General features: G+C 35.4%; 1 protein-coding gene across 11 annotated transcripts in view; it reads left to right on the forward strand.

The window, feature by feature from the left end:
- Galnt13 (polypeptide N-acetylgalactosaminyltransferase 13) overlaps positions 1–23493 on the forward strand; it is a 657006-nt gene that overhangs the window by 419403 nt on the left and 214110 nt on the right. For all 11 annotated transcript variants that reach the window (XM_063283608.1, XM_017591676.3, XM_017591675.3 and 8 more), the window contains one exon: positions 8686–8866. In XM_063283608.1, coding sequence (XP_063139678.1) covers positions 8686–8866 — 181 coding nt within the window. The remainder of the gene's footprint in view (positions 1–8685; positions 8867–23493) is intronic.

Consider the following 23493-nt stretch of genomic DNA (forward strand, 5'->3'; position numbering starts at 1 on the left):
TTGAGTGTCTATTATTAATGGTTAAAGGTGCTCTATCACCACCTGATCCAGGTAAACATGGGCTAGGGAAATAGTAGATCATGTATAATATGTTGGATTAGTTTATGGCTTGCTGTGATTGGCTCTGTACAGATCCACCTACTCTTAGCGATAGTCTTTAATACACACATTCTTCATTTTCTTTCAACTATGCTCAGCTTTAAGCATCATCTCTCTGACTTCAAAGGGTCTTTTAGAGAGGGTGGTCTTAGTCTCTCTGTCACAGTAGAGAGCGAGCAACTGTCTTTCTTGTGACAACAAAACCTAGTCACCTTTTTGATAGTGTATTGCTGACTCTCTTTTACACACAGCAGTTTCAATAGGTGGGGCCCAGAAATCAGTTGAGTCCAGCAGTAACTGCAGTCAGTACTGCCAGTTCTGTTATGCCATTGTCCTCAAAATGTATTCCTAGAATTCCCTAGATTAGATGACAGTCTCATTGCATTAGAAACACACTTATACTTCATGTTGTATACCTTCCCAAAAACAAACACATATTTCTTCATTCAAATGGCAGTACTTGAGTAGATAGCATCTGAGTTATTAAGATTCTATCTGTTAAGAAAAGGCTAGTTTCTCCCATATGCACTAAACTCAATTCTAAGTTGGTACACAGCAAAGATTTTTGTTTTGTTTTGTTTTGTTTGTGGGGTGTTTTGTTTGTTTAGTATGGTTGGTTTGGGTATTTGCTTGTTTGTTTTGGTGTTCTGTTTTGTTTCCTTTGGTGTAATCACTTGAATTAAGAAAAATCTTTCTTGACATTAATATTAAACTCCTTAGAGTAATGGAAAGACCTTATATTTCCTCTATTGTAATACATATGGTGTATTACATTTCTGAATTCCTGTCACTTTTAAGAAAAACCTGGGTTTTGTGAAAATGCTGAGTACCTTGCTAAATCATGTTATTTTAAAGAGTGAGAGATTAATGTAAGATTTCATATAAGTATGTCAGTAGTGCCTGTAAAGTTGTTGGTATGTCAACTGATGGCCTTATTTACCTGAACCATCAATAATTTTTTATTTTGCTCTTGTGCTGTATCACACCATCTAAGCAATGTCCTCAGTTTCCAGCATACATTTGACTAGGTAATTTGTCTTAATCCATATTTTAAAATACTTCACAATATGTAACTTTTATACATCCTCAAATGTGCATATTACGTCATTCCTCCAGAAGTGCTTTATTTTCTTTATATCAACCTTGATAGTTAAATTTTAAATTGTTCATTTGTCTATTTCGGTAACGCAGATCTAATTGTCTTATTGCTTCAAAATGGTATTTGGTTCTAGGGGTTATAAAAACAATCAGTCATCTTTGCCTTTTTATAGTGTATATTCTAGTTTAGAAGATAAGAAATGTAGAGATAAAGAAAGCCTATCATTAAAAAATACTTTTAATATTTTTCTTTGAAATTATGTGTATATTTATTTGGTGGGGGAGATGTTCAAGTCTTAGAGTTCAAGTCTTAGACCCATGTGGTCTAGTCATCCAACATGGTTTGTGAGAGTTTAACTCATGAGTAAGGGAACTATGCTTGAGACTACTTCAAGCGCTGTACAAGTACAAGTGAGGTATCTCTCCAGCCTGTAGAAATGTCTCCTGTGGGATCATGCTCTGTGAAGGCTTGTTTCCCCAGTGAAGGGAAATGTAGTTGAAGTGGAATGAGATGTGGGAAGGGGGACATCTTCACAGGAGTAGGGAAAGGGGGAATCAGAGAGGGGAGAATGGGGAAAGGGTATTACATTTCAAATGTAAATACATAAACTATTCAATAAAAAATAGACTGTACAAAAAATGAAGAAAAGTATCATATCTATTGAGAAAGAGGCATGCCAGAATTATGGTGCAGGTAGAGTAAACATGTGGGGAACCTTTTCTAAATTATTCTTTTACTGGATATTTTTTAATTTACAATTTAATTATTATCCCCTTTCCTGGTTTTCCCTCCAGAAACCCATTATCCCATGCTCCATCCCCCTGCTTCTATGAGGGTGCTCCCTACCCACCTCCCTTTTCTCTCCCACCTTCAAGCCCGGTATTCCCTTACACTGGGGCATCAAACCCTGACAGGACCAAGGGCCTCATCTTCCTTTGATGTCCAAGAAGGCCATCCTCTGCTACATGTGCAGATGGATCCACCTCTGTATTTGTCAGGTTCTGGCAGAGCCTCTCAGGAGACAACTATATCAGGACCCTGTCAGCATGCAGCTATTTGCATCCCCAATATTGTCTGGGTTTGGTGTCTCTATATGGGATGGATCCCCAGGTGGAGCAGTCTCTGGATGGCCTTTCCTTCAGTCTCTGCTCCACACTTTGTCTCCATATTTTCTCCTGTGAGTATTTTTGTTCCCCCTTCTAAGTAGGTCTGAAACATCCACACTTTGGTCTTCCTTCTTCTTGGAAGCTTTAATATGTTATAAAATGCAATGTGAGTCTAGAAAACAACCAAGACACAATGTCACCAGGTTATAGATAGTGAAAAAGAATTATGCATAATCTAAGAGGAACTGCAGATGAATTTTATTTATATTTTCAATTTGGTGAGATATCATTGAAAGATTTAGGCAGCAAAGCAAAGTCATGTGGTTAAATATTTAAAAGACCTTTCTGATTTGTTAAAACAAACTAGTTGTCAGAGTGCAGACATGGATGAAACAACTGGAAAACAGTAGAATTAACCTAGGTTAAGGATGATGACATTGAAAGGAGAGGTGTAATTTCATTATTTGATTAATATTCTTCTAAAATCTATATGTTGAAGGGCAGAAGTCCATATGACTGCACCTAGAAAATGAATCTGTAAGTAGTTGATCATTATTTCACAAAGGTAGAACTTTAATCCAAAAGAACTAGGAATGTTGTGAGAGAAGGAAATGGCAACCTAGATTTCTACTAGTCAGTAAGGAGACAGAATGCAGATGACAATTTATGATCCAGGAAGAATTATATCATCATTCTAACCGCATAATGATAGATGTCCCAACTTCTTCAACATTAAAACTGCATTTCTGTTGTTGAAATAAATATGTAGCCTCTACCTAGTTTTTTTGTAGTGGCATCCTGAGCAAGTAAATATTCTCTAAATTATCTGTAACTTCCAAGATTAGTTAATGTGTTGAATGTGTTTTTTTAAGATAAAGAGAAATCAGCAATGACAATACGTTTGATTTAATTTATTCCTTATTTATTTTGACTACCAATCTGAGAGTTTGGTGACAGTTTATAAATTTCTGGAACAAAATAAGAACAGACTGGGAAAAGGAGGATTGGCTCAATAATTAACTAGGGATATGCATATTTGTTTGTTTCTGACACGAAAATATTTTCAGTAAATATCTGGCTATTCTGAACCATGTGCTATTAGAAAAGTGTAGTCAGTGGTAGGAGCATTCGGGTTTCAGCAGTTAGATCCAATCCACATTAATACACCAAATGAGATCAACTGCAAATCTATGCAGAGAAAAGAAGATCGACATTTAAACGGTAGTTTAGAAGGAGGAGAAGGTTGAGAAGTACTACATAAGAAAGGAGATTCCAAGGATGGAATCATCTAGGTAAATATTTCTGGCTTCAAACATACTTTTTTTAAAGGAAGATACAGAAATAAGCATCACTCGTGGGTAGAAAATCAAATGGAAAAAATAAATGTGATATGGGTCTATAAAATATAGTTTTATGTTATTTTCAAAGGTGTAAATGAATCATACTGGATATGTATTTGGATATGTTTGGGCATAAGGCAGATGCAAGGTACCTAAGCACAGGTAGCCAAACATGTGGCAGAATATAGACTAAAACAAAATTGGTTTAGTTCCAAATTCATCATGTTAGAGCCTAGCTATGTGGCCAAGATAAATATATTTTAAGTCTGAGTCTTATTTCTGGGAGCATGAAGCGGACCTTAACATCAACAGATATGAGCATTGTGCCAAGACTGATCTCTAAGCGATGATTTACAATATGGGAAGAAGAAAATCAACCACCTTCATTCAAAGGATAGAAGAATGTAATGACATCTATAATTACAAGATGGATTATAGGTTTCATTTTCAAAGTGTGCCTTGGTGACGGTTTCTATTGCTGCCATGGACACCATGACCAAAAGGCAAGTTTGGAAGGAAAAGGGTTGATTCAACTTACTGTTCTATGTTGCTGTACATTATTGAAGAAATTCAAAACAGAAACCCAATCAGAACAGAGTCTTGGATATTGGAATTGATGCAGAGGCCATGGCTGCCTGCTTACTGACTGGGTCAACCTACTTTCATATAAAACTCAGCACCACCAGGCCATGCATTGCACCACCCACAATGACTTAATCCCTCCCACGTTGATCACTAATTGAAAAAAAAATGCCTTACGGGTGAATCCAGTGGATGTACTTACTCAATTGAGATTCCTTCCTCTTTGATGATTCTAGAATGTGTCAAGTTGATGCAGGAAACCAGTCAGTACAAAGGGGAAAAGAGTTATGAGACTGTGGAGTACTTTAGGAAAAGATTTTGACCTTTGAGAGGGATATAGAATGCCACCATGCTGTTCTCTCCTAACGTGCTGGATTTCTAATATCTTCTATTAGTTTAGGGCTGTGAAGATAGAAGGAAAAGAACAGACTACAAATCAAATATGCAAAACATTGTAGAGGGTTCAGTTTGTCATCATTTTAATTCTCTATGTGGTAAACTGTAAATATCCTTAAACCCAATACCGGATCATTTTCAACCAACTTTACTTTCATGGTCAGTTGCTAAAAATTTTTCTTTGAAAAAAGCATTAATCAATATATAAAAGTTTAAATAGCATACATGTGAATGATGGGCTTTGAAAAAACTACCAAGGCATGAAAATTATTTTTATAATCTAAAACCAAATGCATGAGTGTACATAACTAATATGACTATATAACTACTATAATATTAGCTACTATTTACGAGAAATCAGCAAATATATGGAATGTTTGTATATAGCAGTAGCAATTCTATTTCTGTCTCTCTCTGTCTCTCTTTGTCTCTCTCTGTGTCTCTCCTTCCCCCCCACCTCTCTCGTTCACATGAATGTATGTATTCTGGCAGTCTTTAATATGTATGTGGATGGGGCAGTAATTTCCAAGTCCTGTCGCAGTATCTTAGGGTTTCTATTGCTGAGATACCATGGCCCAGCAATTATTGTAAAGGAAAACATGCAGTTCAAGTGTTTAGTCCATATGCATCATTGTGGGAAGCTTGGAGTAATGCATGAAGACATAGTCCTAGAGAGGTAGCTGAAATTTCAACAGCTCTGTGACTGGTTTCACAGAGAGTAGGAAGAAATAGTGAGACAGTGGGCTTGGCTTGAGCATCTGAAAACTCAAAACCTACCACCCCAGTAACATCCTTCCTTCCTTCTTCCAGTGATACCACCACCATACCTACTCCAAAAAAATACACACCTTCTAATAATACCAAGTCTCTATGAGCACATGAAGGCATTTTTATTCAAACTACCACATACCATGAGTCAAGAGTTGCGACTATTCATGTCCATTATATAAGTCACAATATTTGAATATGACCAATTCATAACTTTCTGTGTACTTGAAAACACCTGAAGATTGTACATTTTTAATACACTGCAAATGTGGCTATGCAATAGTTTGCATTCTGAATTTCTGTTCTTTTGTTATATTAGTATTTGTGTGTGTGTGTGTGTGTGTGTGTGTGTGTGTTTATGGTGCACAAGCTTATATAGGTTAAAGAACCACCTTCTAGAATCATGTATCTTTTTCTACCATTCAGCTTCTAGGGATTTAATTAAGCTTGTCAGACTTCAGGGGGCGTCCTTATTCCATGAACCATCTTACTTGCCAAAATGGTTATTTTCAATAATATAAAACCCTGTGTATGTTTAATAAAGATGGCATTTCCCTATATTTTCAATCCAAAATTCCTTGAATACACAGATTCAAAACTTATTGACATGGGGGCCACTGTAGATTCATACACACAAAATAGGAATATAACTTTGGATATACAGTGAAATTTTTTGAATTAAAATTTGTGAAAACTTTATATAACACTTGCCTTCAACTACACAAATCTGAAAATATCAAGAAATCCAAGGACTGTTTTCCAAGAGTTCCTCCTTTCAAAGAATCTTCCATTAACAGTATTTTTCTTGAATAAGTAAATAGTCACAATGTCAGACTCTGTTCATTGCTTAAACAATGTTTATGGTTCAAAGTATAACATTATTCAGTCTCTCCAAAAATGACTTGGGAAAAGTAAGTTTTAAGGATTTATAGACATGGTTAGCAAAAGCAGAAGTATTCCAGAACATTAGTAAAAGTAATGACATGGTTGTGTATATGATTTAGGGAAAATTTGATTACTTGGGCTACATAAACATTTACAATCCTAAATGGAGGAGTATTATGATAGATTTTTCTGCAAATCTTTTTTAGATTTTGACATTGCTTGTCCATATCACTTCAACATGAGATTCACTCATAGTAAAATTCTTATACTCAACTATCTACTAAATAATAACCAGGTAAGCACAGGGCACTATAACTTGGGTTACCTAGTAAAATGACATGAAAAGAACTACATCTTAGCTATGAACATAGTGGAGCATGTGTCCTTGTTATATGTTGGAACATCTTTTGGATATATGCCGAAGAGTGGTATAGCTGGGTTCTCAGGTAGTACTATGTCCTATTTTCTGAGGAACCACCAGACTGATTTCCACAGTGGTTGTACCAGCTTGCAATCCCACCAACAATGGAGGAGTGTTTCTCTTTCTCCACATCCTTGCCAGTATCTGTTGTCACCTGAGTTTTTGATCTTAGCCATTCTTACTGGTGTGAGATGGTATTTCAAGGTCATTTTAAATTGCATTTCCCTGACGACTAAGGAAGGATGTTGAACATTTCTTTAGGTGCTTCTTAGCCATTTGGTATTCTTCACTTGAGAATTCTTTGTTTAGCTCAGTACCCCACTTTTTAATAGGATAATTTGATTCTGTAGAATCTAACTACTTGAGTTCTTCGTATATATTAGATATTAGCCCTCTATCAGACGTAGGATTGGTAAAGATCTTTTCCCAATCTGTTGGTTGCCATTTTGCCCTATTGCCAGTGTCCTTTGCCTTACAGAAGCCTTGCAATTCTATGAGGTCCCATTTGTTGGTTCTTGATCTTAAAGCATAAGTCATTGGTGTTCTGTTCAGGAATTTTCTCCTGTGCCTATGTATTCAAGACTCTTCCCCACTTTCTCTTGTATTAGTTTCAGTATATATGGTTTTAACAAGAAAACATCCTCCACTATGTTCCTAGCAGCCTTATTTATAATAGGGAGAAGCTGGAAAGATCCAGATGCCCTTCAACAGAGGAATGAATACAGAAAGTATGATACATTTACACAATGGAGTGCTACTCAGCTACTGAAAACAATGACTACACGAAATTCTTAGGCAAATGGGTATAACTGGAAAATATCTTCTTGAGTAGGTAACCCAATCACAAAAGAACACACATGGTATGCACTCACTGATAAATGGATATTAGCCCAAAAGCTTGGAATACCTAAGAAAAAATTCACAAATCATATGAAGCCCAATAAGAAGGAAGGGCAAAATGTGGATGCTTCATTCCTTCTTAGAAGAGATGCAAAATACTCATGGGAGGGAATACAGGGACAAAGAGTGGAGCAGGGGGCTGGAGAGGTGGCTCAGTGGTTAGGAGCACTGACTGCTCTCCCAAAGCTCCTGAGTTCAAATCCCACCAACCACATGGTGTGTCATAACCATCTGTAATGGGATCCGTTGCCCTGTTCTGGTGTGTCTGAAGACAGAGACAGTGTACCCACATGCCTGAAATAAATAAATAAAAACAAAGAGTGGAGTAGACACCCAGAGACTGCCGCACCTTTCCTGGGGATCCATCCCATATGCAACCACCAAACCCAGTTATTATTGCTGATGCCAAGTAGTGCTTGCCGACAGGAGCCAGATATGGGTGTCTCCTGAGAGGTTCTATCAGAGCCCTACTGATATAGATGAGGATGGTGGCAGCTAATCATTGTACTTAACAAGGGGACTCCAATGGAGGAGTTAGAGAAAAGATGGAAGGAGCTAAAGGGGTTTGCAACACCACAGGAAGAACAGGATCCACCAAGCAGACCCCACCAGAGCTCCCAGGGACTAAACCACCAACCAATGAGTACACATGATGGGACCCATGACTTTAGCCACATATGTATCAGAGGATGACATTGTCCAGGATCAACAGAAGGAAAAGCCCTTAGTCCTGTGAAGGCTTGTTTCCCCAACATAGGGTAATGCCAGGGCATTGAGGTTTTAGTCGGTGGGTGTGGGAAGCAGAGTGAAGGGACTGAGGTATAGGAGAGGGGGGAAAGGGAATAACATTTGGAGTATAAATACATGAAATATCCAAGAAAATACAATTAAAAATTATATCTTAGCTGCAAATATTTAAATAGATGATCTTCCTTAATAAAATGCTGTTATCCGAGCGCAACATCTGTGTGTATAGAATATTTTGTTGAAATATATAGCATCTGTAGGTTATGCTGAAGCTTTGATCGTGACTGGAATTCTCATTGTTTAATTCCTATTGGCTCTTACATGGGATTATTCTTCTCCCAGATCTGGCAATGTGGAGGCTCTTTGGAGATTGTGACTTGCTCTCATGTCGGTCATGTTTTTCGAAAGGCAACTCCATACACCTTTCCTGGTGGCACTGGCCATGTCATTAACAAGAACAACAGAAGACTAGCAGAAGTTTGGATGGATGAATTCAAAGATTTCTTCTATATCATATCCCCAGGTATGCAACACTAAAATTTTCCATCCTTTAAATAGGAAATGAAAATTTAAACACATTGAATATCTATTTTATTGTTCTTAGTAACCTAAGAGCTAAAGTAAAATGTTTTTTCATTATCAGAATATCATGGAAAATTTTGTGTGAGAATGGCTTATGCTTTAGTAATTTTCACCTAAAATAAGAATCTCAAACAGAAATTTTTAAATCTTTCCTATTTTATTCATTACCCAATTAAAGAGAGATGTACATACAGATATTCAAATTTGTTTTAATGTATACAAGGAAACTTTAAATTTTTATTTAAACAGGAATACTGTAGTAAATTATAAATAAATTTAAGTAAAGAAGCAATGCAACTTTTTTTACATTTGCTAAAATCTATAAACATTTAAATATTTCTTATTTGAAAAATATTTTAGGTATAAGGAGTTTTGTAATAATTCAATTTCATGATGGAAAAATTTTGTGTGACTTACTTTTTTATATTATTTCCTTTTGATTTTCTTCTTTCTCCAAGAACCGTATTACTTATTTCCCGAAAAAGATAGAATATTGACATATTAAAATGAGAAATAACAAAAAATTGAAGCATGAACATCAGGGCTTCAAGGTTATCCAGCTTCATAAACAAACAAATAAATAACTAAATAAATATATAAATGTTTCAAGAGAAATATAATGATTGTCTTCTCAGTATCAAAATATAGAATGGAATATTAAATTAAAAATGAAAGTATTTTGGATATATTAACAAAACTATTGAATATTTTTCTCTTTGATATTTTAGATATTGTTTCAAAATATTCAGTGCAATTCTTATGTAACTCATAAGAACAACAACAATTACAGCTTCATATTCTTTTCCATAAAGTAATCTATTATATAGCTTAAAAGGGGAGTTTACACTGTAAATGGTATGCACTGATTTATGAAGCTCTATATAATGCCAGTAACTGATTTTATAATAAACAAGTATGAAGAATAGAAAAGTCAGTAAGGACCTTCTTATAATTCAGAATTCTATATGAGAAAGAAAAATTGAGGCATTGTGTGTGTGTGACTATGTGATTAGAAAGACCTTTTCACACTTTTCTTTTCAAGCCCCCTCTGTGTCAAGTCAAAATGCTATTTCAAGAACGCTACTTTGTAACTAGAAGCATTTCCTTTTATAGTAGAAATTCTGTCCAGATGTTCACACAGTTCAACAGAAAATATAAAATCGGCAGGAAAGGAGTGACATTTATGTAACCTTTACATATTACTTTGTTGGTATTTCTTGAGTGCAAATCATTACTTATAGAAATATTTAAAGTACAATATAAAGAACTAATGAAAGAAGGAAATTTGTTATGAGGAATTATGTGAAGCTTGGGTTAACAATGTGAGTGATTGGAGATCATTGGAAACATATGGAATGGATTAATTCTCAATGAACATCATGGGTGGCAAGAAATGTTAGGGCAGGCTAAGAGGTCTTTCTTCTGCAGTCTCTGAAGTTGAATGAAATGAACTGACAAGAGAAAAGGGCAGATAAACCCATTAATGTGCAAAGGGGGCAAAAGCTCACAAGACTGTTAACCTGCAGTAATCTCAAATGATTTGAAAACCTCCATAGCATTTTCTATAAGAGATATAGGGGACATAGGACAGTAAACACATTTTAGAGAAGTTCAATGGACTGGAAAAACATAAAACACAAGCAAATGTCCATTTGGCATGTACACATACAAAAACACACATACCAACATGAATGTGTGGTTAGTATTTAGGGATGGGACATGATAACCAATGTTCTGTGACATAAGAATGAGCTTGCTACTGTTGACATCATGAATGCTGCTCTTGTGGTATGAGTTTAGTAGTGAAAGTTTAGGAAAGGAAGCCGAGATGTTCCTTACTTCTCTGGCAGATGGGAGGGAGGATTTGAACTCCTATAGAGAGAAAAACAATGGACAAATCTTATCCCTGGCCTAGTCTAGGGAAAGACATCTAGGAGGCAAGTTTTAAGGTCATTTTTAAAGTCATTTTAATTTATTCCAATTTATCAAATTGCTGTGAATCCAAAATTTCTTATCTGTGGGATATCGATCTTCAAACCTCAGTCTTAGACATTTTGTATAATTTTTAATTGATTGAAAAATGTAGATGAAGAACAACTGTTTTACAAACCACACACAAATGGTCAGAGTTCATATGATGCAGTCTCTACGTGAACTAAGGAATTGACACTGAATTAATCTCTGAAGAGCAGAGATGGTTGTGTAAACTGGAAAGTGCCCATTTTCCATCACATTCATGAGCACCCAGGATGTTCTTATTCTTACTACCCAGGCTTGTACATGTGAAAAAGGAGATGGCCCCAATGAACTGTTATTACCCAAGAGTTTAAAAGAGGCTATTGGACTTAGGGAAAGCTTGCAAAGATAGAGACTAAAGTAATTATAACTTCTCAATAGGAAAAGGAGAATTTATGTAGGTCAGAAGCTAGATTGAAATGACTCCAAACAAACAAAACATGGCAGATTACAAATCAGCCTCAATCATGTAGCTAAAATATTCAGGAAACTAGCATATGATAAAAATTTTAGCCATTATTTAATTATGCTATAAATCATGATGAATATATAAAATCATGCTGCTATATAAAAGTCAAAATCGGTTGGGGATTTAGCTCAGTGGTAGAGCGCTTGCCTAGGAAGTGCAAGGCCCTGGGTTTGGTCCCCAGCTTCGAAAAAAAAAAAAAAAAAAAAGAACCAAAAAAAAAAGTCAAAATCACAAAAGTATTCATTATTTTCTTGAGTCATAAATGTTTAACTCTGTGTGTCCTGTGGCAATAAGTGGACTTCCAAAACTGAAACAGAGGCTTTTATATGCATGCCTAAAATTGTATTATTCACTGTACTAAACACAGAGTGTACTTTAGTTGAAGACCCATCCCACTGTGAGAAGTACAATCCCTAAGGTATTGGGACTTGTATAAGGGTGGAGAAATCTAGCAGGCAAGGAAGCAAGCAAGCAGGCAGGCAGTCAGGCAGGCCAAAATATATTTATTTCTCTCATCCTTAAAGTGAATGAAGCATGACTAGCTGATTTGAGCTCCTACCATTATGACTTACTGCTATGATGATCTATAACCTAGAAGACTAAGCCACCATTGTGCCCTAAACTATTTTCTGATCTGGGTATTTTGCCAGAGCAATGAAAAAAAATGAATACAGATACCATGGACAATCCACCTTTAGCATTTACAGTGTCCTGTTAGCTTTATTTACTTATTTTTCTGGGTAAAGTCTTTTCAAATTTATGTTTTTAGTAACTAGAAATTTCCCTATAGTTTTGTAGAGCTTAAAATATTTGATGGATGGTTTGGAGAACTAACAAATAAGAAATGCATTGTGATGGGAGCCCCTTTGTTTTGCTTCCTGTTGAGTTACCTATCCATACATGTCTTGCTTACACAAAGGAATCACATCACTACCTGGCCACCCTCATGTATCCACAACCAGGTTAAATATCAATAGATAATAAAAATTGAAAGTACTCTTCATATACCTGGAAAGAATGTCCAACTGGTTTCTGTGTAGCCTGTCTTCATAATATTTTAGATAATAATAGAACTACTCAGCCAAGTGTCAAACACGGCTTTGTCGGGGATCCTTAGGAAAGGTTGTTTGGGAGCCAGGAAAAAACAATTAGAAGTCAATCATGTGTACAAGTTGACAGCTCTGTCATCTGCTCGAGATGGCTCTCTATATAGCCCTCTGTAGATAGCTCTTGGCTCTGTAGTCTATTCAAGATAGCTTCCTGCTCTTCCTTGCTAGAATTTATTTTTATTCGATATATTTATTTACATGTCAAATGTTATAACCTTTCCGGGTTCCCATTCCCATCCCTCTCCCCTTCTTCTTATAAGAGTGTTCCCCTCCCCAACAAACTTCCCTTCCTACCTCCCTGCCCGGACATTCCCCTACACCGGTGGTTCCAGCCTTGACAGGACCAAGGACTTCTCCTCCCATTGGTACCCAACAAGGCCATCCTCTACTACATATGCAGCTGGAGTCATGGATCCCTCCATGTGTATTCTCTGGGTAGTGGTTTAGTCCCTGGGAGCTGGTTGGTTGGTATTGTTCTTATGGGGTTATGAACCCCTTCAACTCCTTCAATCCTTTCTCTAACTCCTCCAATGGGCATCCTGTTCTCAGTTCAATGGTTGACTGTGAGCATGTGCCTATATATTTGTCATGCTCCGATTGAGCCTCTCGGGAAAAATTCTAAGAGCTCCCTGGATAACTCTTGCATTTTCTGACCAAAGTCCAAAAAGCTGCTTAAAAAAAATCTAAAAATCTAAAAATCTCTAGGATGGCTTTTTGTTTTTCTGACCAAAGTTGGAAATTATGCTGCAAAAATTCTAAAGGAGCTATGCTCACTCTCTAGGCAGTTCTCTCTAGGTAGCTCTCTTTTACAGACCAAAGCAAATCTTTTGTCTTTAATTTTCATATCAATTCAATTCTTCATCCCAGGTTCCCTTTTGATTACCACATGAAGCAGCATTTTATGACATTAGCCCCTTGTTTCTTAGAAAAGACAAGTACATTTTTAACATAATAGTGAATCTCAGAGATATGCCCGCCATGTAAGTACTACAATAAGATAGCAGGATCCATTCTGAGATTACCATTCCTGCCATGCCTGGTCCTAAACTAGCTCTATCCCAGGTGGACCTTGAACTGTGGAATCTGCTTGTCTTTGTAAGCACAAACAATAAAGTTAGCTGAGTGGGATCTTGCCCTGCAATCATCAATCCCCAGATCTCTTTATCTCCCTCCTTAATATATTTCTGAAAAGCTGGCTCATAATGCAGCTACCTGTGTTGGGTTTTTTTTTTTTTTACTTTGTTTTTTTAGTTCTGTGAAGCACCTCATATAATTCATACTACATCCTTATATTTTGCATAGTTGAGAAATTATAATTTCTTGAAGTCATGTTTTCAAAGTTTTTTTTTCCCCACAGCCTTATGGGCTGTTCTGAACGTCACAGTCTACACCATTTTGGCTGAGGACATTAGACACACCCTCACATCTTGGACTCATGCTTTTTCTAATTATTATGAGGTCATCAACCTTGGCAGGAAAAATATCACCTGAGGAAAGACCATAAAGTAAATTATCAAGCTTTATGCCTAGCAACCATCAACACTCTTGGAAGTCCATACCCTGCTGGTTCTACTCCAGGGGCAAGAACTGTTATACACCCCTTCAGTCATGTAAGACACAGCACTTCACTTAATGCAACCCTCCTCACTATAACTAATTCAAAAATGTTAAAGACACACAGCAGCCTAACACAAGTCTCTTAAATATATAAAACAAAGCTACTTTTACACTTGTTGGTTTCTATGTTTTCTGAGTCCTGATTTGGTTAATGTTTGAAGAACTCCGATTCTGTAAAGAGCTACACATGTAAACTACTTTTATCTGTTTATTTTATGTCCTGATTCTATTGGCCTTCCCTTAGTTGACATTTGGCTACTTTTAAAGCATGAGAATTAATTCTATCTGTACCTGAAGTTTAATGAGGAGCAATACCACTTTAGAACAGTGCTAAGAAAGTTTCTAGCACATATTTAGTGTGCTTTCAGCCTGTCTTCTTAAGGATGCCAATACTTTGTCTAGCATCATGGATTTTAAAGCCCATAGGCCCTGAAGGCCTGAGGCAGTTTTTACTAGTAATTGGGCTGTTTCAGCTAGAGACAATCTGATGGCCCTAGCAAATCCTTTTAAATGAAGGGATGTAAGTAGAAATCGCTATTCACAGAACACACCTTGTAAATGTGGGTGTTCCTTTTCTTCCTGTTGGTCTCAAGGATAAATTTTAGGAACTTGAAAATCAAGTATAATCATAAAAGCACATCTTTGAAACAGTTGCTTTTCTAATAACATTGATTTTCTTTCTTTGGGGAGGTGATTTTCCAGTTGAGTGTCGATAGTCATGGTGACTAGGGCCAGCTATCTTGATAGCGTCTCAGTTGACAGTTTATGATCTTGCTTTGAACAAAAACAAAGAGGAAATTAAATAGGATGGGTCTAGAAACATACCTCTAAAGTTCTTATAGAAACAACATATCGTCTTCAGCAATATTGGAGTAATATGATTTCTATTACAGGCAATAAAAAATACATATTTAGAAAAAATCTTGGACCTCTCTTAGAAAGTTCGCACTTAAACCACGGAACTGAGAATAGGACCCCCGTTGAAGGAATCAGAGAAAGAACTGGAAGAGCTTGAAGGGGCTCGAGACCCCATATGTACAACAATGCCAAGCAACCAGAGCTTCCAGGGACTAAGCCACTACCTAAAGACTATACATGGACTGACCCTGGACTCTGACCTCATAGGTAGCAATGAATATCCTAGTAAGATCACCAGTGGAAGGGGAAGCCCTGGGTCCTGCTAAGACTGAACCCCCAGTGAACTAGACTGTGGGGGGGAGGGCGGCAATGGGGGGAGGGTGGGGAGGGGAACACCGATAAGAAAGGGGAGGGGGGAGGGGGATGTTTGCCCGGAAACTGGGAAAGGGAATAACACTCGAAATGTATATAAGAAATACTCAAGTTAATAATAATAAAAAAAAGAAAGTTCGCACTTGACAGAAAGAGGGAGAGAGAAAGAGAGAGAGAGAAACAAAAACACCTTACCAAAAGCAGAATATTTGAACAGTATCAGCAGTCCACTGCTGAATTTTAGGATCTGTATAATTATTTAAACATAGGGGTTTTTGATATAATATATAATAGGTATTTACACAACCCATTTTCTTTGAGACCTTGCGAAAATGAGTTTTCATAAGCACTGGTTTGACATTTTCAGGAAAATATACGGTATGAAAAGTTTCATTATTCTAGTAATATTTTTTGTTGGTTGTATTAACATGAATTTCTCAGTAAAGACTGTAACACTTATGAACAAAAGATAGCTTTGGTGGATTTTATTTTATTTTTTTATTAAATACCTTTCCACACCAACAAATCTGATCCAACACTGATTGTGTCTAACTCGAAGATGAAAAAATGATTAATCATTTCATTGCATTGCAGTTTGATAGCCACTATTTGTTAATCCTTGTGGTAGCTTAAGAAACAAAATTTTGAAATATGTATGAGAGATGCTTTTCATGTTGATGAATGCTTCCATCAAAAGTTTTTGAATTTTTAGTTATGTATGGCAGTGGATTGGTTTTAATTTTCAGTTCTTTTGTTGTTGTTTAGCCATATTTAATTATGGCTTTTTAAATTATTTTTTTCTAGTTCTTCAATAGTTTTGTACAATTTGCTTTATATTTACATCACCCCCAAATCCTTCTAGAGCATTCCCCTTTCTCTACCCGTTCATATTTGCATCTTCTTTTTGTTTTTGCACATAGTGCAAGTCCAATCTGTGCTACCCATATATTCATGCATGCCTGACTTATCAGTGAAGCCTGGTTAACGTATAAGGACTTACATTCATATATAAAACTAGCTTCCCCTCTCGTACCAGACAGTGATTGCCAGTAGCTCTTTGGCTAGAAATATGACTACAAATCTTAGCAACTCCCCTCTCTATGTTGAGATATTATCTGACTTGTGCTTGCGCAGGTCTTGTGTGTGCTGTCCCAGCCACTCTGAATTCAGATGTGTATCCACCCACCTTATTGTGTATAAAAACATAGATCTATGCATATTATGAAGCATTCCTAGCACTGGTGAGTTTTCCACATGAGTTTTTTTTTTCTTTTTACTCCAAATTTGATAGAGGAGAAAGTATGGGTACACTTGAACTTATTGGCACAGGAAAGGACTTTGTGACCAGGAACAGAATCTCAGAGCAAACACCCTGATCATCTGGATCATACTATCTTCCCACCCTCTCTTCTGGATGTAGTGATTTTCTTTCCCTGTAACTAGTTCCTGTACTCTTACATCATTAAATTAACCCTCACAATTCCTCCTTCCTGGATTTTTCTTATATGCCCTTCTTTATCACCATCTCATTGGGTTTTTGTTTGTTTGTTTGTTTGTTTGTTTGTTTTGTTTTGTTTTGTTTTGCATTGTTCCCAATGAGTCAACATCTTCTTCAGGTATTTTTATTGTTGACATTTGGATTTTTAATCCTTCATTATTTACACATACTCAACTGTTGGTAAAACAGTATTTTGAAATAATTTATGTGTTAAAGTATATCAATTTCAGAATTTGTTGTTTCTTTGGTTATTATGTATGTATTCTTAATAGTAAGGCCCAGATATTATGTAGTTTGGACACTGAAAAATATTCTTTAATTTAATGTTTAATTCAAATATTAATTCATGAAAGTCTCCCTCCTTATTTTCAGTGAAACCAGTCATCTTTCAGAAAATAAGCATAACACAAGACAAGGATTAGGTAGTTCTACATATAATTATATTTATAACTTTTTTCATTAAAGTATCATGTATAATAGTTACACCTTTAAATAGCTTAAAGTAATTGTATTATTTCCTATCATATAGTTCTAAATATCCAGAATTCTCTCATGATATGTAAAACTATTCAGCAGATGGTATGAATCATACTTACTGGAAATCACAGAAATTTGTATTTGAAGATTAACAATATAACAATCTCTTCAGATAATTAGCTCCACAGAATAATTTTATCCTTAAAAAATCTGAGGAATCTCTAAGCATTTTTAATGTGATGAATCGATTCACAGTATAGCAAATACTTCCAGTGTTCAGACAACAAAATACCTATGCATTTATATGGACTTTTGTCCTTAACACATACATTGCTCTAACTTAATTGTAATTTTCTGCAATTCTACTGAATGAGACAGTTTGAAGTTTCTAATTAGTAAGTTTTACGCCAAAATATTCGAAGAAGTCATGATTAATTTTGAAGTCTCCAGGTTTGTTGAAGCAGTCAAGGTAGTAAATTTAATAAATTTTAAGTTTGGACAAATGATCCAAATAACTTTATAAGATGCATAATTTTTCTTTGTCTCTTTTGGGGTCAAGAGATGGCTGAAATTTTTATTTAATGTAAGAGGATTAAAAATGAATTCAATATGACTCGAGCACATGCAGTGAGGTTTTATCATAACTGCTTTCATCTTGTCAGTGTTTTCAGAGTGTCCTCATTTTATTATTTAGTTCTGGCATAAATAAAATTGAGTAGCTTATGAGTTATGTAATAATTAATTACTTTTAAACTTGCAATTCTAATCTTAGCAGAATTGAATGGATCACTCTGACACCAGGCAGCAGTCATTTACATGAAGCCACTGGTGTCTAGGTAGGTTAGAATATAGACTTTCTAATACTCTCAGACTAAGTCTGAAATATTAGTTTTTCTGGTAAATCATTTTGCCAAGGTCCTTATGTTATATTCATTTTTTGCTACTTAAAATATGAGTTCAAATCTGGAATGACCCAGTTACATAAACTCTTAGGAAAGTTAAAAGACAGTTAAAAGTTGACTTTGAAAGTTTTGGAATATCTCATCTTTTCTGGATTGAATAATGGAAACAGTTAACTATACTTCCCTCAATGCACTAAATTGAAGTCGTGGTAGTCACTTTCAAAAGTGAAAGAAAACAAAAAGAAAAACAAGACAAACAAAAACATGACATTCAACATTCATCTTCCTCTTATGCACATACATTCTTAGTGATCTTAGTGTTAGATACCTCAGGAATATTACCTGATAATTTGTGTCCCCTGGGAGTCATTTTCCATTTATATATTCACACAAACTATTTTAAAAATATTTTAATACATATCTGTATTAAATGAGCTACAAAATTCTTTCACAGAAGAGAATTCAGGACAATAGCTATGAGCTAGAAAGGAAAAGACATCAAAATGGTGGTTAGGATTTTGCCAAGGCAAGAGAAAATGGTTTTTCTTTTAACAAAGATAGAGACCTAGTTAATAAATATACCCACTAAATACTTTTATCAGCAGCACAGTAATTGCCCAACCATCAACTCTGAAAAGGTGATAGCCATTATGTTTTTAACTTCTTAACTATAACCTACATGGTGTGAAAGATCTGCCTTAGACCACACATATACATATGAATTATTCAGTAAGATAGTGACATAGCTACTAGTCTAGGCACATAAAATAAATTTTATGTCAAGTAAATGTATCAAATAATGCAAGCCTTCTAATTTATATATACTGCAATGAAGAAGAAGGAAATTTGTTTCCATTAATTAAAATTAAATATATTTTTAGATCTGCCTTCTCCACAGCCTGGTTTAGTGGCATACATGTGTAACTCAGCATCAATAGTGAGTTTCAGGCCAGTTTGAGCTTCAGAGTGAGACCTTTCCTAAAGAGAAAGAATAGAAAATAAAGACGAGGAATTGTCACTGCTATCTATTTCTATCATGTAATTATTTTGTTTTCTTAACATTTTCTATAACCTATGCAATCCTAGTGCAGTATCTCAACTAAGAGAGCATTATGGATTTTTTTTAAGACTGGTAAACTAAGGCTTTTGTACTACTTAATAGTTTAGAAAATTTTACCATTACAGTATATTTATTTAAGTGTATTATTTTTTAAAAAATCTTATTGAAGTCAAGAAAACACAAATTTCAAATGCCTGAATTAGGTTTTAATTGAAGAAAATGAATAGAAGATTAAATATAGCTATATATTTATATATACTACACATAAATAGTTATAGTATATATCTATATATATAAACTACAAATATAGTATACACACACACACACACAGAGAGAGAGAGAGAGAGAGAGAGAGAGAGAGAGAGAGAGAGAGAGAAATAATAGCTTTGATCATTGTCATATAAACAAAGTAAAAAAGTCAGGTTTTCATTTTGAAATAACACCTGAGGGAACAGAGTGTTTTTACTAAAAGAATGTGTTATGTAGAAGACCTTGTATATTTTTACAGATTCAGAAAATAGATTATGAGCAGACATTTTTACATTTCATACAGATAAGCCTTCTAGAATGACAATGGATTCAGTTGGCATTAAATAAGTTTCCTGTTTGGAAATGTTGAACCAGAGATAAGATGTTTACTGTCTAAGGAGATATAGTGACAATTTAATGAGCCATTGAGTATGATCTCTTATCACACTTTTCATTTCTAAATACCCCGTTATCACAGAACCATGCGTCGACCACTAGGAACACACTCTGATGGCCCCAGTATTTAAAATGGAAAGGCAATGGATTTTTACTCAACGTGATACATTTTATCACATTCTTCAACCATAGACATGGAGAAGCCCTGACGTGGTAGAAACAACGTGTCTCCAACTGATATCTGTGAATAATTAGTCATGGTACCCACTCTCACTGAGAGCAGTGTCAGTTGTGAGCACTCAGTTACATGGTGTTCTTGAGTAGCTTGTCTATTAAAGCGAGTATTAGTGAGGAATCAATGGACTGACATCCTGGGCAGCCATCCTGTTTGGGCAGAGCTGTTTCACCTAATTCTCAGGAAAAAAAAGTTGTAAGTACTTTAGCCTTCTAGGTAATCGATGTGCGTGTAACAGCTCTGATTTAATAATTTTCTTGATATTTACTAGAAATGCTCTTTATTAAAATGCTATATAAAAGAGTCTGCAAAGAGGTTTTATCTTTTCTGGGTTAAAATTATACCACTGTTTTATCACAGTGCTTTTAAAATTAGACTTGCATGCATCTCTTTTATTAATTGGTGTAGATAAATTCCAAACTTTAAAAAACATGCCAGGTTTTCAATGGAATACTAATGATCTAATTTTAATATTTGTGACACCTCAGAATATCTTTAGACATCTCCATCTCAATTTTTACCAAGCATCCTTTGAAGTCTAGTGAATGTTACAAACCAATTGAACCCATAGCATTTATTTGATAAAAAGGGACAATTAGTGAGTTACTAACTTTACTTGCTTATCCACAAAGTGGTGATACTAAGTGATGATTGGGAATCAATATTTAAAATTACATAAAAGTAATTGCCTGCAAAACCAAACCACAACAAACAAACAAACCCCTAAGTAGAGTAACGCTATGTTGTTTGGTTACCACCTCATGTTGACGTATGATCATTCAGTCTATTTCCTAATTGCTTATACCTCTTTCTGTGTCTCTCAACCTCTTTCCCCGTGTGTGTGTGTGTGTGTGTGTATTTCTTTTGTTCGTGTGTTTGAATATAACTTGTGTCTTCATTGTATTAATGATCCCATTAATTGTCATTTATCCATAACACTACACAACTCTGAAATCACAAATTAAGATTCATCAAATGCCTATCATATTGATATCATTCCTAGTAAAGCCCAAACACAGACTTCTCTCATGGCAGATGTAAATTTTAAGCCCCAGTGAGGTAGATGAAAAAGTGACAACTCAGTTGAAATAACACATCTCATTTTAATTATTTATATTGGAGATTAAATGTGAAAACTATGGTGAATTATGGAAAATAGAAGGAAATAGAAGTTTAAAAAAACATAAAAATTTAAACAGATTATTGTCAAGGAAAGCTTTTGTTTCACTTTGCAGACCTGAGGAAAATGAGCAATGATACATAATTAATGCAAATGTCTGCTTAAATCATTGTATCACAATACTGAACGGGGCTCAATTGGCTGCCATTTTTATCTGCGCTAAATTCTTAATAATATGATTCTATTTTAAATGAAATTTTATTTTGATGATAATTTGTTTTACAAATATCATTTAAAATGATAATTATTTCAATATTAACCATAGTATTGAACTCCAGATATTATTTTTACTTAATAATATGCTTTCATTGATTTTAAGTAGGGTTACTTTACTTAAAACTTCTATAAAATTCTTTCAATTTGGTTTATATAATTGCAAAAGTGGATTTTAGTTTAATTGTTTGATAGATTTGAGATGATGATATATTCTCAGCTAAGAACATCAAGAACATCTTTCCCACCATGCTGAAATTATCTGACTTTATTTTGTTAGATTTGTGCATAGTATCTCAATTGCCGTGAATTTATGTGTGTTCTGTTTTATCAAAAGGACAGGTTGTTTTTTGGGGTCATGTGGCTCTTACAATCTTGATGCTCATTTTTCCACTGTGATCCCAGAGCTGTGAGAGCCTTGAATGTGATGTAATTATGCCATTTAGGGCTAAGTACTCCACAGCTTCTTATTACCGTGACTATTTGTGGGTCTCTCTTTAATCTCCATCTACTGCTTAAGGAAACATATGTGGTGAGCATTAAGAGATACACTAATCTGTAAGCATGATGATAAGTAATTAGGATCAGTTTAAAATTTATGTCCATTTAGTAGATTAATAGTAACAAGTTCTTCCCAGAGCCTGTTATCTCTCTAACCATCTATTCTTATACATGACAAAGTCCCAGATATGGATTCTGTCTTGAGGAGTGAGCATTACATCAAACCAGAAAGCAGTTGTTTATTCCTATAATATTCTTGCTGCCATTGCACCAGTGGCATATCTTTCTAGTCTGGCCAGAGACTTACCTCACAGGCATGATATCTTGCTGAATTGATCGATTTTCTAATTTGAGAATGTGCATATCTCCATTCAGCTCTGTGAAAGCTGGCCAGTAGGGATGATGATTCCAGCTCAGTGCCTGCTTGATTTTGCCATCAAGTATCAAGTATCGAGTATGTGACCTCTTTAATAACATTTTTTCCTTTAAGTTCTGGAAGTTATTTCAAGAGTAATAGAAGTAGTGGGTCATGTATGGAGTTTCTGGGTTCTACAAATGAACAGATAATAAAGTGAAACCCTATTTCCATAATTGGTTTATTATGTGATAGCCAATAATTTTCAGGAAGGGCATTGTCTCTCTGTTTTAGGGGTAACTCCATTTAAACTCTTTTTTTTTATTAACTTGAGTATTTCTTATATACATTTCGAGTGTTATTCCCTTTCCCGGTTTCCGGGCAAACATCCCCCTCCCCCCTCCCCTTCCTTATGGGTGTTCCCCTCCCAACCCTCCCCCCATTGCCGCCCTCCCCCCATAGTCTAGTTCACTGGGGGTTCAGTCTTAGCAGGACCCAGGGCTTCCCCTTCCACTGGTGCTCTTACTAGGATATTCATTGCTACCTATGGGGTCAGAGTCCAGGGTCAGTCCATGTATAGTCTTTAGGTAGTGGCTTAGTCCCTGGAAGCTCTGGTTGCTTGGCATTGTTGTACATATGGGGTCTCGAGCCCCTTAAACTCTTTATACGTATGTTTATATGTATTTGAGAAAGCCTCTTTAATAGTGGGTTTTTCAAATGACGTTTTCTATGGTCTTTTTTGTTAGTTTTGCCACCCGATACTTCCACATCTAACCTGCCTTCCATCCCTCACTCATTTAACCAACTATTATTTCTCATTCTTTATTTATAACTTATCTCTCCTTCCCTTGCTTGGCTTCCTGATAGTTTTCTGCCCTTTGTATAAATGCTAATTAATGAAAAAATATGTGAGGTACTGATGTGTAAGTCTATTTCATATATTTTTCCAAGATAAGATTTCTTTGAGAAACACTGACTTTTGCAATCTGACTTCTGATTTTTTAATATTTAGAATCTTTTTTAGTGATACTAAATCTGATTTACTTCAATCGTATTAAAAA

This window comes from Rattus norvegicus, chromosome 3 (genome assembly GCF_036323735.1).
Source record: "Rattus norvegicus strain BN/NHsdMcwi chromosome 3, GRCr8, whole genome shotgun sequence".
In the NCBI taxonomy this organism is placed as follows: Eukaryota; Metazoa; Chordata; class Mammalia; order Rodentia; family Muridae; genus Rattus; species Rattus norvegicus.